Source organism: Physella acuta, unplaced genomic scaffold, assembly GCF_028476545.2.
Source record: "Physella acuta isolate Inbredline_101_S28 unplaced genomic scaffold, ASM2847654v3 ptg001562l, whole genome shotgun sequence".
Classification (NCBI taxonomy): domain Eukaryota; kingdom Metazoa; phylum Mollusca; class Gastropoda; family Physidae; genus Physella; species Physella acuta.
In genome coordinates, this window is record NW_026733076.1 from 69,110 (window position 1) to 85,742 (window position 16,633).

Below are 16,633 nucleotides of genomic sequence, written 5' to 3' on the forward strand. Positions count from 1 at the left end.
ATAGCGCCATTCATTAGGGACACGACTGACTACTAAAATCGATGACATAGGGCGTTATTCGCTCCCCTCCCCCGGGCGATCGCATGACCCGGGTTTCAACATGAGCATTATGACGCAAGTATTACGCAATATACTTTGTAAACGGTGGGCTACTTTAACCAGTTGCCCTGCGGTAGTGTAATCAGTTGTTTCTAGAGGCGCCTCTATACGCCCTTGACACCCAAGTAGTCACTCAGGGTTGTTCTACCTCACTATTACAGAGTGTGACTAACGTACACTCAAGGCTTACATACAGCATGCCATGGGGTATCTGGGAGGTAGTGTAAAAAAAACCCTGTACACCAACAATTAAGATCCAAGAAATATGGTGCCGACATTATCTACATTTAACAAATAACTAAATTTTAGAAAGTAAGGTCTCGGAACTAGTGCTAGATTTTTTATAAAGGAATTGGATCACAAGCAAACGTTAAGTAGGCCTCTTTTGAAAAGTTCAATTTTTTTGTGAGTAGGTCTAAATAACAAATTTTTCTTAAAATAAATCAAACTAAATTTGTACAATGAGCATCTCAAAAAAGAATTAACTAATTAATATAAAAGAACAAAAACAAAAATGCATAGGCGCTTTAATGTTTTAAGTCATTGACAAATTTTAATCACGGGTTTATTTAGAGTACATAATTAAGTCACAAAGGTATTTTATATTTATTTCAGCAAAGTCTATCAACTAATGATAAAGTTCACTTTTTAGAACCTTACAGACCATGGGGCAAGTAGAGTTCACCTGTTAGGGAAAGTAAAGGCAGCTAGGCATAGAATTGGCATTATTACCAATAGCTCTAACTCTAACTTAACATGAAACAGCGTTCATTTTGAGGCTCTATGGAGGAGAGAGGGTGGTTCTAAACACCTAATTGCCACCTTATAGTCCACAGTGAGATTTATCATAGAATGGTATCTAAAGGTCCTATCCTTTGACTGATCAGGTAGTGATGACTAAACATAACAATAAATAATACAAAACATTCTAATTACAACATTTCACATATTATGTCATGGTACATCCTGTGTAAAACAGTTATAAAGAAACCAATGCATTAAAGTAAAGCATGTTTTAAGCATACCAATCTTAGAAAGGGACGGAGTGATCTAGCGGTAGAGAGCTGGACTGCTAACCAGTATGTCTCGAGTTCAAATCCAGATTCAAGTCAGTAGACCGTCCCTGAGTCCACCCAACTCTGATGGGTACCTAACTCATGTTAGGGAAAGTAAAGGCGGCTGGTCATAGTGCTGACCACACTATCTCTTCATACGCCGAGGTCACAGAAACAAGTGAATTCTACTTCACTTGCCCTATCAACTGTCAGGTTTGAAAAAGGAACTTTACTTACTAAAATCTTAGAAAGACATTGTGTATTGAATGTGTGTAATTGATTCTTCTAAAATAAAAGTATTTTACCAAGTTGATAGTTAAAATATTTACCAGTTTAAATAAAACAATGTTCAAAAACTTTAGTTGAATTGGATTTCACTGAACATGTTATATTTGAAAGAAGCAATTTTATGTATGTTAAGATATGTGATCAAGAGGCTAAGGTTTAAAAAGGAATTCTAAATAAAAAGGTGTTAATGATATCATTGTATTTGTTTTTACATTTGCACAACGTTAAAAAATGTTATACATTCCATAATGGTAAATTACATTTTAAAACTTCATAATTGCAATTTATTTTTAACATTATATTCAGGTTAAATCAATCTAAAAAGTTGTAACAGTCTCAAATTAGAAAAGATGTTAGCAAATGTAACAAGAATTTGTAAATCATTTAAAATAAAAAATAATGTAAAATCACACTTTACATAAATAAATACCCGGTACCTTTATATTTACAGTAGATTCCGGTGAATTGGACCACCCATTTACTTGAACTAAATTTTTAAGAGCCTATACAATTTTTAAAATATGTTATCTGGTTAACCTGCAACAAATTTAAGTTAAATCAAACCAATGACAAAGACAGCGAATAAGAAGGTCAAGCGTTACTTCAAAATACTGAACGTTACTTCAAAATACTGAACGTAAAGCCTATAAGTGAGTTTAAAATAAAAAAAAATGTAAAATTACAATTTACATAAATAAATACAATCTGGAGAAATCAAGTTTTCATCATAAAACTTTGGCCGGTTATATAAGTGTTTCTGGTTTCCCAGAAAAAAGTTCAACAAAAAGAAAAAAAACCTAGCTTACTAATATATCAGATGATAGTGTCCTCATGTATAAAAAATTACAATTTTTTAAAATTACAAGTCAATGCTGCAATAAAAACTGAACCAGAATTCATTTAAATTTTATAGAAAATCTATGATATTTATTCATTATTTTCTATTCTTTATATTTTATTTCTAAACTTGACTTGTGAGATTTTAAAATATTTTGTTTCATTAATATATGGCTATCTTTATAGGCTAATATCAAATTGTCATTTGGCCCTACTAGTTTTAATTATCACAAGATACCATGGTCAATAATATGTATATTTAGATGTCTGTATAAACAACATACAAAAAGTTGCACTATTTAGCATTGACCTTGACAGCTTCAAGCTTTTTCTTATGGTTCTTTCCTTTATAGTGTTCCGTAGCATTCTCTCTAGAAGTTAGAGAAATCTTACAAACAGAACAGTAGGTGATACTCTCATCATGAGCTGCAGTAGCGTCAGTGGCTTCTAGTTGGGCAGAATCTTTAAGTTTTTTCTTGTGAGCCTTGCCTTCAACATGCTGGGTCTTGTGTTGTTCTGAAGTCAGTTCAATATTACAAACCAGACACCAGCTTTTACCATTAACAGTTCCACATCCATCACCCTGTGCAGGCGCATCAGATATACTCACTGTGAAATTTAAAAAATTAAAGAATAATTTGGTTATTATTCTGTTTCAGATGAAAATATTTGTCAGTGAAATTACAAAAGTAAAAAAATAGTTTGTAAATTTAAAGGGTCTCACATTTGATTTCCAATATTTATGTTTTTCTATGACAACTATTACTTATTATTTTAACTTCCAGGTGTCAGTAGATTTTAATTAATTGTTTGTGTTTATCAAGTATCGGTTTATGAGCCTAGTAGTTCTATCTAAATTTATGTTTCTTAATACACAATCAAACAGGCCCATAAGATCAAAGCTTGATGTAGGCTGTGATTGACCTGGCTCCTGGTATAATGTATAAAATAAAATATTGTATAAGACTTACTACTGGAAATGGAATCAGTAAGCAGACTACAACTATTGCTGTTATCAACCTCAGTAGAATCAGTTTGCTCCTGTGTGTGATTAAAACAAAACAATTAAATAAAACTAAGAATTTCATGAAATGTTAGATTAAACTTTTGAAGTATGTAAAACAGCATAGACAAACTAAAACACAACTTAGTGTAGTCTTTGTCAAGGCGTAAGAATGACAATAAAATACTAGTGGTGATAGCAAAGGCATATGTTAAGGCAAAATTTTGACAGTTAATTGTGAACGTCATGACCATATGTATGATAATTACTCTATATGATGTTTTGTATGGTAAAACTAAATGAATATTAGGGAGCTGGAAAGTAGTGTAGAGTGGTGGTACAGCTAACAGTTTGACACCTCACAGATATCAATGTCATGAGCTATACTAAAAAATTCTCCATTAGTTCTAGGTTGTGCTAAACATACAGAAAAATTGTTTATTATAACGTATATCATATAACTTATCCAAAATGAAATATCTTGTTTAGCATTATTTTAACATTATCATAGCAATATTAGTTTGTCTATTTTAACACTAAATCTGTGAATTCAGTGTATTAAATGAGTAAAAAAAATACACCACAAACCTGACTGTTTTCCAAAGAGTTAGAAGTATTGCCATTTTCCAACTGTTGAGCCTCTACCCTTTTTTTATGGCTCCTTCCTTCATAATGCTGTTTTGAAACAGCAACTGAGGAAAGAGACAACTGGCACACATAGCAATATTTTGTGCTGTCAATACTGTTGTCAGCTCTATCCATGCTTTTCACTTGAGGTGATTCTTTCTGTGGAGTGACACTGGGTGTGGACTGAGCACGTTCCATTATTTTCTTTAAGTGCTGCTTTCCTAAAATGTGTTGCTCTTTATGTTGGGCAGATGTCAAGGCTATATTACACACCATGCACATATGGACACCATTAACCATTCCAGTACCATCATCCTGTGTTAGCATTTCGGGAATCGCACAAGTAACTGTAAACATATTTTAAAATACAAATAATTTAGTAATAGTATATTTAATAACACATCTTCAGTTAAATAAATAAACTAAAAAAGAAATTTCATTTGTGAAATACATAATAGATGATAATTTTACAATTACCTTTACTTTTAGAAACTGAATCTGACTGCACATCCAATTCAAAATCACTTCTTCTAACTGGTCTGTTTAATATGTCATTTGTATTGACTTCTTGCTGCGATTTATAAATAGTTAAATACAACATTTTAGCTATTTTTTAAATAAGTTTTTCAAAATCTTTATTTCTTACTTAAAAATAAAATATGACTAAAACATTATTATTTTTTTTATATTTTTTAACATTTTAAACACCTATTTCTCAACTCCCAAAATAAAAATAGTTATACTACAAGTAGAACAGGCACAATCTTTTAATAATCACAGAAATTTTAGAAACTTTTTTTTTCAAAAACTGAGTTTCTAAAGCATTCTAGATCATGTCAAGCAGTTATCTTAGTTTGCTTACTCAAGAACATACCTCTGGTCGAGCAACTTGTATCCCCATTTCTAAATCTGTTTTTCCTTAATGAAATGAAAACCATTTTAAAACAATTTTTTTAGTTTTTATATTGAGTCTAATAACTCTTTCACTAAAACATTCTTTTCATCTTATTACCTCAACTTTTTTACAAGCTTTTATCAATGTCTAGATGTCTGACTGTGGGCTGTGTGTGTCAAATCTTGTAGCTCAATTTTTACCCATTTCTAATGCAGTGATTTCTTTCAAACTCAGGACAAGTTCAGTTTTGATGACATTGCAAAAATATCTTAATTTCAACCTAATTAGGTATTACATTCATCATTTAAATAATACATTTTTGAAAATGACTACATTAAATAAAAAAAAATGGCAGATATTATTAATATTGTTAAGAAATAGCAATCACTCTATATGTTAGGTGAGTTAGTATTCATTGATGTTAAAAATCAGATAGTAGAACGAGGACGCTAAAGGACAGATAATTCTGGGGCTCTAATGCAAATATGCTAGTAAGGTGGGGTGTTGAAGAATGAACTTATTGGAATAAAAGAATGTATTAACTATTTTTTAAACTTAAAAATTGACTTATTCCTAAATCTTTACAACAATATCTAATTACTAAAAAAGTAGAAAATAAGACAATTGTAAATAACAAGGGGTCTGCTTGGTCGAGTCGGTAAATCTCATGGTTGCTAAAACGAAAAGTCTCAAGTTCGAACCCTTGGGCAAATGAGGCTCCTTAGCTGGTGACAGCCACTCTTCTAGGAGAGACAACTCCAAAATCAAACAACTGCTGCCTTGTAATTTGTTCTTGTTTGGACAAAGGCTATGGAAGCAAATCCAAAAAGAAAGCAGGCTGAAATCAGAGTCAATGCCTCAATGGCACATAACCAGTTGACACATATACTTAATGGTCGAGTCAGCAAAAAGCTCATGGTTGTTAAAATTTGAAAAAGTCTCGAGTCTCAATCCCTTCCAACACTAAAAACTAAGAAGAAGACAAGCTTTAAAGTGCACTAAAAATAAGAAAATAAAAAAATGCCTTTTCTTTAGTGTTGAAAGGAATAATAAAAGCTTTGTTCATAAAATGTATTGAAAGGATTTCTGGAGTGACCAACAATTGTATTTTTACTACTAGTACTCTAGAGCTTAAGAAAATGAATGTTCATTTCTTTTATTAGTCCATAAAAAATCTTGTTATTATAAATATTTTTATATATTTTGTTTTAGTGTTGTGTCCACTTTCACAATGAATTCATCAAAACACTAAACCAAAATTTAATAACATATGAAATGCAACATTTTTTAAAAATTCAACATAAAATGTGTGACACTCAATATTAGTTATACACCCTTTGTCCTGTTTTGTCAAAAAACATTATGAATGTCTTTTTGTAATATGAGAACTGCACTGTAAATGTAAAATAGTTTCTTTGCTTGTAATAATAACAACTTCTTTATCATAAATTATCCAAATAGTTTTCTCATTCGTTTAAATACCATTTCAGGTTTAAATAAAACAGAATAAGGTAACTTTAACTAACATTTTGTAATAAAAACAACTCACTTTTTAGTTCTTCAAAGCCTTTGACAAGATGTGCTTGCTTTAATTCTGGATCTTGAAGCATCTTCAGTATGCATTCAAACCAATTATCATACTTTGACAATCGATCTAGTAGCTCCATATTTATGTCTTTCTCATAAAGACCACTGGTACATTTCTTGAGGAACCGAGCCTTTAATTTTTTTATACAATAAAGAAATTTTTAATTTTAGATATTCATATATAATATAAGCTGATGATTCTGTTGTTTTGGATCAATGAATGGATGGCAGAATTTTTAAAAATGATTTGATAGCTCTGTGCAGACATGTTTTTGTAGCTTTTTTCCTATTTCCTCTCACATCCATTGGTATGATTAAGAAAAAGGGATGTTAGTCCAATAAGTTAATAATGTTATAATTATTTAAAAGATTTGCATTTATCTTGAAAATTTAGTCTTAATTAGAGACTGGTCAGATTAACAGTGGACCCATTGACTAGATGTATCTGATTGTAAATGTGTACTTGATTACAATAATGTAAATATTTGTTGACTTGAAGTTGAAGTAACATTTCTCATTACATAAAGATCTAGATCTACCAGCCTGACATGTTACCCTGATGCTTCACTTTTATAAGATTAACTTTGACTATTCTTCTTCACTCTTGATTTTAATGGTTGGACGGGAATTTTCCAAATACAATAAAGTATAAGTGTCAACCTGTTATGTACCACAAGGCCATTGACTATTTTATTATTTTCTATAGATAATTTACATGTTAAAATATAGTTTATTTTTTCATTTCAACATGAATTATCATTGAAACATGAAATCAATTCAATATTACATGTTAGCTATTGAGATTTCTTTCTTTTTTTTTTTGTTCTTAATAGTAATTTTGGACAGGATTTTCTCCAACAAATTTAAGTTATCTGGCATTTGTTATGCGACATATGGGCTGTTGACTCTGATTTCAGATGCTATTCTGTTTGGACTTTTATCCATCAAACTAAAAGGTAGCAGTTGTTTGATATTGGAGTTTTTGCTCCTAGATGGCTTGCTGTACCCAGCTCTTCAGCCTCATCTGCCTAGGGTTCTAATTTGGGACTTTTCGGTTTAGCAGCCATGAGCTTTAAGTAACCGACCAGGTCTATAAGTATAGACTATTAATATTACTGTAAATTTTGGTGGTGTAACATTTACAAACAAATCAATAACCAATACTGTCTACTGTGCATGCATTTTTGTCAATTCCTTATCATTTATATAATTAAATGTCAACATGACCGTTTTTGTTTTGAATACAGATTTTCTATTTTTTTTTTGGTTACAAAAATATTAATAACAACCAAGAAGAAAATTAATACAAAAACTACACATTCAAGTGTTTTTTATCACATGTTTTGATAACCCTGCAACGTTTTCTAAAACAATAGGTACATAAAATTACTTACAATATCATCAGATGTTAATACGTTCTTGTCGTGCTTGTGAACTCTATAAAGAAAATTTTCTGGGACAATTGATGATATAAACAGTTCTCTGATGTTCCTTACAAGACACTCTTTGTATGCTAAATCTGCTGCAGTTTCCTCCATCTTAACTGAGGAATTGAATATTTAAGCTTTGAGAAAAATAACCTTGAATAAGCTAATTTAATGATTATTATAATGAATAATAACGATGAAAATTTAAATTAAATAGGTTTTAATACATCACCTTAGATAAAAATAGTACAACTAATACATTGAACGAACTTATAGTTACTATAGTATAACAGAGTATAACTATACTCTAGTTAGTAGTTAACCTATAGACTCAGTCATAGTGAGATAGTTACTACTAGTAGTAGTAGTCTAACTTGTGAAGTAAAAAATTGAAATAGATTGGGGGATTTGTTAAGAGTGTCAGATAATAGAATCGTCTTAAAAAAAGGGGTGTTAGGTTACTGGTACTTAACTAAAATTAAAATAAGCCGTCACTAACCCTATCCAACCCCAACCCTACAATAACTACCATACGCATAATAATTTCGACTTCTAACCATAGAACTAGTCGAGATGAAGGATCATTTTAGATACCGATGTCCAATAATAGACCCTTCCATAAAATATGTGAATTGGGTTGTGTAATCTCGACTAATTTTATCATATTTTATGGTTAGAAATTAGAGTTAGGTGTATGGTAGGACTAGGATTGGGGTTAGGGTTAGCATTGACATTAGCCAGCCATGTGTGCATTTAGTTAACTACCGGTAATTACCTAACAACTATTTTTTAAAGATTGTATTATCAGACACTGGTATAAAAATTCCCCCGAGATGACAATTAAAAAAAATATTACTACAATACCTACTCACGGTAAAACTCCATTTTAGCGTATTTTTTTCGCTGCTTCACATTCACCTCCGTTTGAGCGTATTTTATTATAAACACAACCATAACACACTAAAATGTTAGGAAAACACTAGGATTATATAATCATTAGATGATATATATAATATATAGATCTACTAATTTTATTAAGAATGTGTTTTAATTAGAAAAGGTAAAAAATATAAATATAAATTAAAATTAGTATTACTGTATTACAGTTCCAATTAAATAGCGTGTGATTGTCGGCATGAGAAATATCCCTACATGGTCAAGGCTTCACCGTGAGTTCACATTCGTCATAGCTTAGGGTCATTGTGAGTTCATGTAAGTTAATTTAATATAAATTTATAGTATTAGTATCATGCCTTGCAATTATGCGTTTCTACTTTCCCATCATTGACCATTGCCATGAAAATCTTAACTCACAGGAACATATTTCCAAGAAAAAAGTTAAATCTAGATCTAGAATAATAGACCTAGAAATCTAGTACTGTAGTACTGTACTTAACTGTCTGTACACATTCATGATTCAATATTCCAAATTTTGGATTTTTCTCAAGTTTTGACAAAATTTATTTAAACAAACTAAACCAAAAATTCATATGGAAATAGAATCTAGAAATATACACAGATTTAGATCTAGATTCTATATTTTAAAATATTTAGTATTTAGTAGGCTATTTACTAAAATGGTAATCTATCGTTTTAGGTATGTAAAATCGCCCGCAACTTGTAATGTAAAAAACAGGTGACTCCTTACATTTTAATAATTATTTCACATTTTGAGGAGGATTTGTGTTTTGAAAAATACAAATGTTTCATTTATGTACCTGTTTTTAAACAATTGAATTAAAACTTTTCAGTAATAAATGAACACCAGCGATGTTTCCAACAGATGCAACCATGCTCATTTACTATAGCAGCCATCTTGTTAAAGTTTTATTTTTATAGACTTATAGCGCGAGATTCAGGGGGAAGTCACTCTATTTTACAAATGGCTGCTGTTTATATAGCAAATCTTGCTTGCAGACACTGCTGTTTAAAGTTAATTTCCTGCCTAGATCTATATTGATATATTTCCATTTATTTAGGTTTATTATTCAATTATCTATTGGCCTAATATTTGACACAAACATATCATAATATTGAATATACATTATACTTCTATTACAGCCTTGACAATGAGGTAACGTTTTCGTACATTAATAGCAGCGGGCGATTTTACGTACCCAAAACGATAGATTACCACTAAAATTGAGTATTATTTAGTAACGAGCCGGCCCGCACTATATTGACTCCAAATGAAATAACTTCTGACAATAAGGCTCAGACCAAGTTGCTCCTGGCAACAATATTCAACAAGAGTCCAAGACAGTTATTCAAATGCAACTAAATTAAAATTTAAACCTATTTTCATAAACACAATAATCTTAATTTAGAAAAAGTCTAAGGGGGGGGGGGGGGGGTCATCCATACATGACTTCATGTTTTTTTTAACCATTTTCACCTCCCCCTCCCCTCTGTCACAAAAAGCCAGACCCCCCCTCTAAAATGACGTCACACCTCAGCCCACAACCCCCCCCCCCTCAAAATTGCAGTTGAATTTTTTTTAAACATCGATATTTTTCTAAAATCTGTCAAAATAGAGTATTTTAATCAATTCCTATTACAATTTCTTAAATCAGTTTTCTAAAACGCTATATAACGTCTAAAATTCGTTTTCTAACATTGCTTTTTTATTATGCAAAAGTGTGACCTCGCACCATCTGAGCCCTCCCCTCTACGAGTGTGACGTCATTTATGGACGACCCCTAGGCTTAAGACTAATGTCTACAGACAAAATAAACAACTAGGATTAAATGGATCACCCATAAATGACGTCATACTTTTCCCGATGATTTCCCTCTCCCCCAATCATCACGACAAGCAAGATGATGATCTAATATCATATTGCAGTTCTACTATACCTGAACCCTTAATCACAATTTCTAACGAAAACGAATATATTCTTCATCATTTTCAAAAAAATATTTTACACCGTCCATATTTTGAGTCCAACGTCATTTATGAGGAATATGGACGACCTAATAATTGACAAGTTAATCAGTACAAAAGGGTTTAATAAATATTGGACCTCCCATAATTTTGTGAGATCTTGGATTTACATACATACATAGCCTTCATTTCACTTGAAATTAAAGATAAGAAGTACAAGAAGACGGCCCTCTGTCCTACTTGTATTAAGCAAGACAGGTATGTATATTAAACAACAAATTCAACACAATATACATACGAATAGACATTTTTATCAAGGGAAACTACTCTAAATTTTATTTGAAAAGATGGCCGCTGTTTTTTTCTACTAATATTTATCTCAAACACCTAGTTTAAAGTTAGTTTCATGTTGTTTTAAATTGTTTTCGTTACTGATTGTTGGATGATTATAGATACCAGTGTCCGATAATGGAATCATCTTTAAAATAGGGGTGTTGGGTTGTTAGTAGTATTGTAATCTCGACTAATTTTATGGTTAGAAATTAGGGTTAGGCGTATGGTTGGACCAGGGTTTGGGTTAGGGACAGGGTTAGCATTGACATTAGCCAGCCATGTGTTTATTTACTTAACTATTTAGTTAACTACCAGTAACCTAACACCCCTTTTTAAAAGGAGATTCCATTATCAGACACCGGTGTAAACATTCTCCCGTTATTTTAAATCAATTATCTGTTATATTTTGTAAAACGATAGATAGATTGGTAATCTATTCTATTGTTTTGGGTACGTAAAATCGCCCGCGGCTATTAATGTACAAAAACGTTACCTCATTATCAAGGCTGTAATAGAAGTATATTGTGATATGTTTGTGTCAAATATTATAGATAAATGAATAATGAACCTAAATCAATGGCTAAATATATCAATATAGGCCAGAAATTGACTTTAAACAGCAGTGTCTGCAAGCAAGATTTGCTATATAAAAAATACTAGATCTATATAATATATTATAAACAGCAGCCATTTGTAAAATAGAGTGACTTCGGCCTGAATCTCGCGCTATAAGTCTATAAAAATAAAACTAACAAGATGTCTGCTATAGTAAATGAGCATGGTTGCATCTGTTGGAAACATCGCTGGTGTTCATTTATTACTGAAAAGTTTTAATTCAATTGTTTATATTAGGTTTTCTTATTAAATTCTTTAATTAAAATTGTCTGTCACTTATGATATATCATTACAAACTATATCACTTACTGGTTAATTTGAGACCAAATTTAATGGTCTAGCTTAATTAGGGGCCAAGAAAACAAACAAAAACAAAATGACCAATTAACTTCTTAAAATGCGAAACTCTTTTTCGCCATCAAAAAGCTCAAAAAGTTACGTTGGTTTGTGTTTTCCATTCGTGGCATGATGTCATAGCAATTACGACAACATTGGGTATTTTAGTTACAAAAAAAAACCAAAACATTTTGTTGGAAATAAAACTTTATATTCATTATGTTTATTAAAGAAATATCAGACATATTTATTATAAGTTCTATATATAATGTACAATTTAAGACATTAGGCCTTCCATGATGAATTGAACAATCAATACCCATGAAGATGATAATAAAATTAATATCCAAAACTAAAAAAAGATCTGACAGAAATCTAGATCTAGGCATTCTAACTGTAAAGACCATACAGTATTAGGTAAGATGATAAATCAACTTTTTTAAAAACTTTAAAATAAATACTCTATAATTATTTTTCTCTTCTGCAGTAGCATTAGGTAGGCGAATTTTATTTATTTATTTATTTTTTTAACCAGCTATGCGTAGTAAATCTATAGTCCTGTAAGTGTAAGCTTGCATGAACTTAAAATGACCGTAAGTTGTTTTACAATTTGCTTGTTTTATGAGGGAAGGGGTGGGATTGCCCACCGACGATCTCTAACAGCAATGCTGTGACGTATGTATGGTAGGCCTGCTGAACTGACGGTGAACCCTCGACCGTGTCAACATTTTTCTCCCGCAGACAAGAAAATGTAAGCAGCCGATCTCGCGAGCGACGATGTTTGGAAAATCTTGAATAATTATTTTATAAAATATTATTTCGATCAAAAAAATATTTTTAAAAAAGAAAGAAAATAAAGCCGCTCGTGGCATTTCCTATGTGAAACAATAAAATAAAGCACAACTGATTTACTCCGGATTCAAACTCGGAGATTCTAGGTCACCTACCGCACTGTTCTGTTTACTCTGCCACACACCACGATGTATTGGAAAATAAAATATTAGACATTTTGTATCAAAAGATTGCTAAAAGGAAATAAATACTACTTTATTTTTTGATATCGTACTACTAGTAACTGAGTAACTGCGTAAATTTTACACACAATTCCTATATGTTTAAGTAACACAACAGCATTAACGAGGTTGACTAAGTCTAAAAATAAATAAAAAATTGCCAGTAGGCCTAATTAGATTTAGCACAAAAAAGGCTCGGAATGAGCATTGTTTAAAATACAATACTAAGGCCTAATTAAAAACTACATATAATTTCATATAAATTATGCAGTCGGGTAGGCCACGAAGTATTTAGATCTAGTATTTACAAGGTTAACGACCGGTCACGAATTATGTTCAATAAAACTAACAGTGCAGTCGGCCTACTTGGCTTGCAGTGAAGAAAAAAAATCAATATACTTATAAAATTACTAATACTTTAATACAATAATAATGTCCACAATTTCTACACACGCTACAACTGAATTATAATTAAAATACTAGACTTAACAGTGCATTCCGCAAAAAACAAAAATTAGTTGTTTCTATCTGACAACTAGCGTAACAATGACGTAATGTAACTAAAAATAGCAGAGGCATGGTATTTCTATGGTGAATTGGATTTTGGAAAGGGGAAACATCATCAATGTAATTAATCATGGTAAATATCTCAAATATATATTTATCTAGGAGCTGTCGAGCGCTGTTGCCCGGTGGTCGGTCGTTTTTCGTTGAAGTTCAGTTTCTCCTAAGAGTGCTCAACAAGCAATGCTTGTATTAATTATAACTACATATTTCGCAAATTTTTCTTTAGCATTTCGCATTAAAATAATGATGAGATATTGCTAGATTAGCAGTTTTTCCATTTTTGTATATAGGCCCCCCCCCCCCCCCCCCCCAAAAAAAAAACACTTAAAATGCGAAAACCAAAAGAGCATGACGTTTCAGGGTCAGGCTCTGACTTCCAGTTTTGGTAAGGAGATTAACTAGTTTATATTATAAACAGGTACATAAATGAATCAAGGAAACATTTTTGTATTTTTCAAAACATAAATCCTCCACAAAATGTGAAATAATTATTAAAATGTAAGGAGTCACCTGTTTTTCACATTACTAGTCGCGGGCGATTTTACGTACCTAAAACGATAGATTACCGATAGATTACCCGAATTGATTACGCTAAAACTGTAAAACGATACCAAATGGACACCAGTGAGAAAAGTCTCAAAGGTATTTGAGAGGTGTATAAATTCATTTAAAAATCATGCACAGCGTAGTTACAATTAGATTACCGATAGATTACCCGAATTGATTACGCTAAAACTGTAAAACGATACCAAATGGACACCAGCGAGAAAAGTCTCAAAGGTATTTGAGAGGTGTATAAATTCATTTAAAAATCATGCACAGCGTAGTTACAATTAATATGGTTATAAAATCCTGTCTGTCTGGTTTTTTCGGACTTTATTAAAGATTGGATGTATTTGATGTTTATAATATTTTCTGTAACTAAATAAAAATTTTAAAAAAAAGCAAAAACAATTTGGTTTTCACGTGTAATGGCGACATAAACAATGGCATCCTGCTATTGGATAGGCCGCCATTGATTTTATTGTACACATTGTAAGCTAAAAATAGAAAACTAGGTCATGGGGTTTTAAATTTGCATTGTTATTTAAAAACTTGATCTGCAAAGTTTTGTAAACAAATAGTTATCGATCACTAAGTTACTGTACAGCCAATCAATATTTGTCTTACGAAAGTGAAACATCCGGTTATAACTTAGGCTTGATGAAAATAAATAATAAATAGAAATGTAGCCTTAAACTCAACAAATTATTTTCAAGTTCTCTGGATTTGCAACTTTTATAGCATTTATTCTAAAAATATAAAATTTCTAAATTAATTTTAGGCTTAAGTTTTTATTTTTTATTTTTTTTTACGGTCTAAATCTAAAAAGCACGTTTTTATTCCATGTCAACAACATTATGGATTATGGAAGGAATCTCGTCAACTCGCTCGCCTCCATTGCCATTGGCAAAAAAAATAATCAAATAATAGTTTTATAAAAATATAATAATACGCTTAACTTAACTGGAGGTGAATGTGAAACGGCGAATAAAATACGCTTTCAAATGGAGTTTTACCTAAGTTATATCTAGCATAGTCACTCACTCACTTGAGTTAGACACTCTACTTGACTAGATTTCCTACTTGTGGCTCTTCTTTCTGACTAGAATCTAGATCTATTCTAGATCTAGTAGAATCTACCTACGAGCTAAACCGAGCAATCAACTTTCATTTTCAACATTTCCAAGAAACAAGATTGATCCGGTGCGCGATGGCGAAGTAGTGCAATTATTTTACGTAGTATAACGTAGAGTAGATTTTTTACTGCTTACACTTGCACTGCATTTAGATCTTTTACATATGTAGTCTGTAGTTGATTGACGTCATTTTGTGACGGTATTTGATTATGGGGAGGGGGGGGGGGTGGTTAGATGGTGTGACTTCACACTTTTGCATTATAAATAAACCGGGAGTGATCTCCCCTAAACTTTCTAGAATATTCTTATATAACTTGGAATATAGACATGATTTTTAATTACTTAAACTTTTAAAAATAGAATAGAATCTCATAGAAAAAAAGAATTGCGCACTAAGCGAACACAAAAAAAATGTGCATAATAGTGCGCAATATTATTAGTACTTTATAAATTTACATGCGTTTTTTGATAAATCGGAAATAGCGTAAATTAGTACTGCCGTTCAACGGAAATTACTCAAAATTTGAAAGAAGGTAGAGAATTAGATCTTTTACTTAAATATGAAATTTCATTTATCTATCTGAAATAGTACTCAAGTTATAGGCTTTTGAAAAATTCAAAGTAGAAAAAGTACCACTTCTGGTTATCGGAAATCGCTCAACAGTTGATACGGATCTACGATTTTGATAAAGTACTTAATATGAAATTTCATTAACCTAGCTGTAACGGTACTCAAGTAATCGTGTTTACACAGAGACAGACAGACACACACACACACACAGACACACAGACATACGGACAAGATTGCACAATTATGTTTTTCCGTATCAGTGAGGTGTAAAACGTCGAGATTTGAAAAAAAATTCTCGATTTTTTTTTTTTGCACGATTACAAGACTTTCTCTATACTTCGTATAATCGAGAAAGTAAAAAGCAATGTTAGAAAACGAATTTTAGTCGTTCTTTCGCGTTTTAGAAAACCGCTAATAAATGTTCACAGAAATTGATTAAACTACTCTGTTGACAAATTTTAGACAAGATTTTCAAAAAGTACAATTTTGAGGGGGGGGGGGGTTGTAGGCTGTGGTGTGACGTCGTTTAAGAGGTTCAGGCTTTTTGTGACGATGTGTGACGGAGGAGGGGGGGGGGGAAATCGTTTAAAAAAACGTGACGTCATTTATGGATTATCCTTAAGCTGCTGCAGTAGACCTGCCTAGACCCCAAAATGACTACCGTTTTTACGTTGTTACAGCTATTGACTATCATTTCAGAGTTTCTTCCAGGCATTTCTTCAACCCCCCCCCCCCCCCCGAACGAAATGGAATTTATATAGAAAATATATACTTTATATACTTTTTAACAGTGACCGTCTGGAAGAAACACTGTACAA

General features: G+C 31.6%; 1 protein-coding gene across 8 annotated transcripts; it reads right to left on the minus strand.

The window, feature by feature from the left end:
* Positions 1 to 610: 610 nt before the first annotated feature.
* LOC131928897 (zinc finger protein 346) lies at positions 611 to 15,284 on the minus strand. Of its 8 annotated transcripts, none has more exons than XM_059285059.1 (9): positions 15,249 to 15,284; positions 15,157 to 15,206; positions 7,786 to 7,934; positions 6,354 to 6,522; positions 4,784 to 4,827; positions 4,387 to 4,480; positions 3,871 to 4,256; positions 3,251 to 3,320; positions 611 to 2,888 (listed from the first exon to the last, which is right to left on the minus strand). In XM_059285059.1, exons 3-9 carry the CDS (start codon positions 7,927 to 7,929, stop codon positions 2,575 to 2,577), a joined length of 1,221 nt encoding a protein of 406 aa, XP_059141042.1. In that variant the 5' UTR covers positions 7,930 to 7,934; positions 15,157 to 15,206; positions 15,249 to 15,284; the 3' UTR covers positions 611 to 2,574. The 8 variants fall into 8 exon arrangements, with proteins under 8 accessions (XP_059141042.1, XP_059141037.1, XP_059141038.1 ...); XM_059285054.1 differs by adding an exon at positions 8,691 to 8,778 and having other exon boundaries at positions 15,157 to 15,265; XM_059285055.1 differs by adding an exon at positions 8,691 to 8,778 and having other exon boundaries at positions 15,153 to 15,265.
* Positions 15,285 to 16,633: the final 1,349 nt, after the last annotated feature.

Excerpts from the sequence above, each read along its gene's own strand:
- LOC131928897 (XM_059285054.1), bottom strand. The coding sequence starts at position 8,772 with ATGGTTGTGTTTATAATAAAATACGCTCAAACGGAGGTGAATGTGAAG. Across the intron at positions 6,523-7,785 it reads TATTAACATCTGATGATATT|GCTCGGTTCCTCAAGAAATG; the intron begins GTAAGTAATTTT and ends AAAAAATTAAAG. Across the intron at positions 2,889-3,250 it reads TACTGATTCCATTTCCAGTA|TGAGTATATCTGATGCGCCT; the intron begins GTAAGTCTTATA and ends TAAATTTCACAG.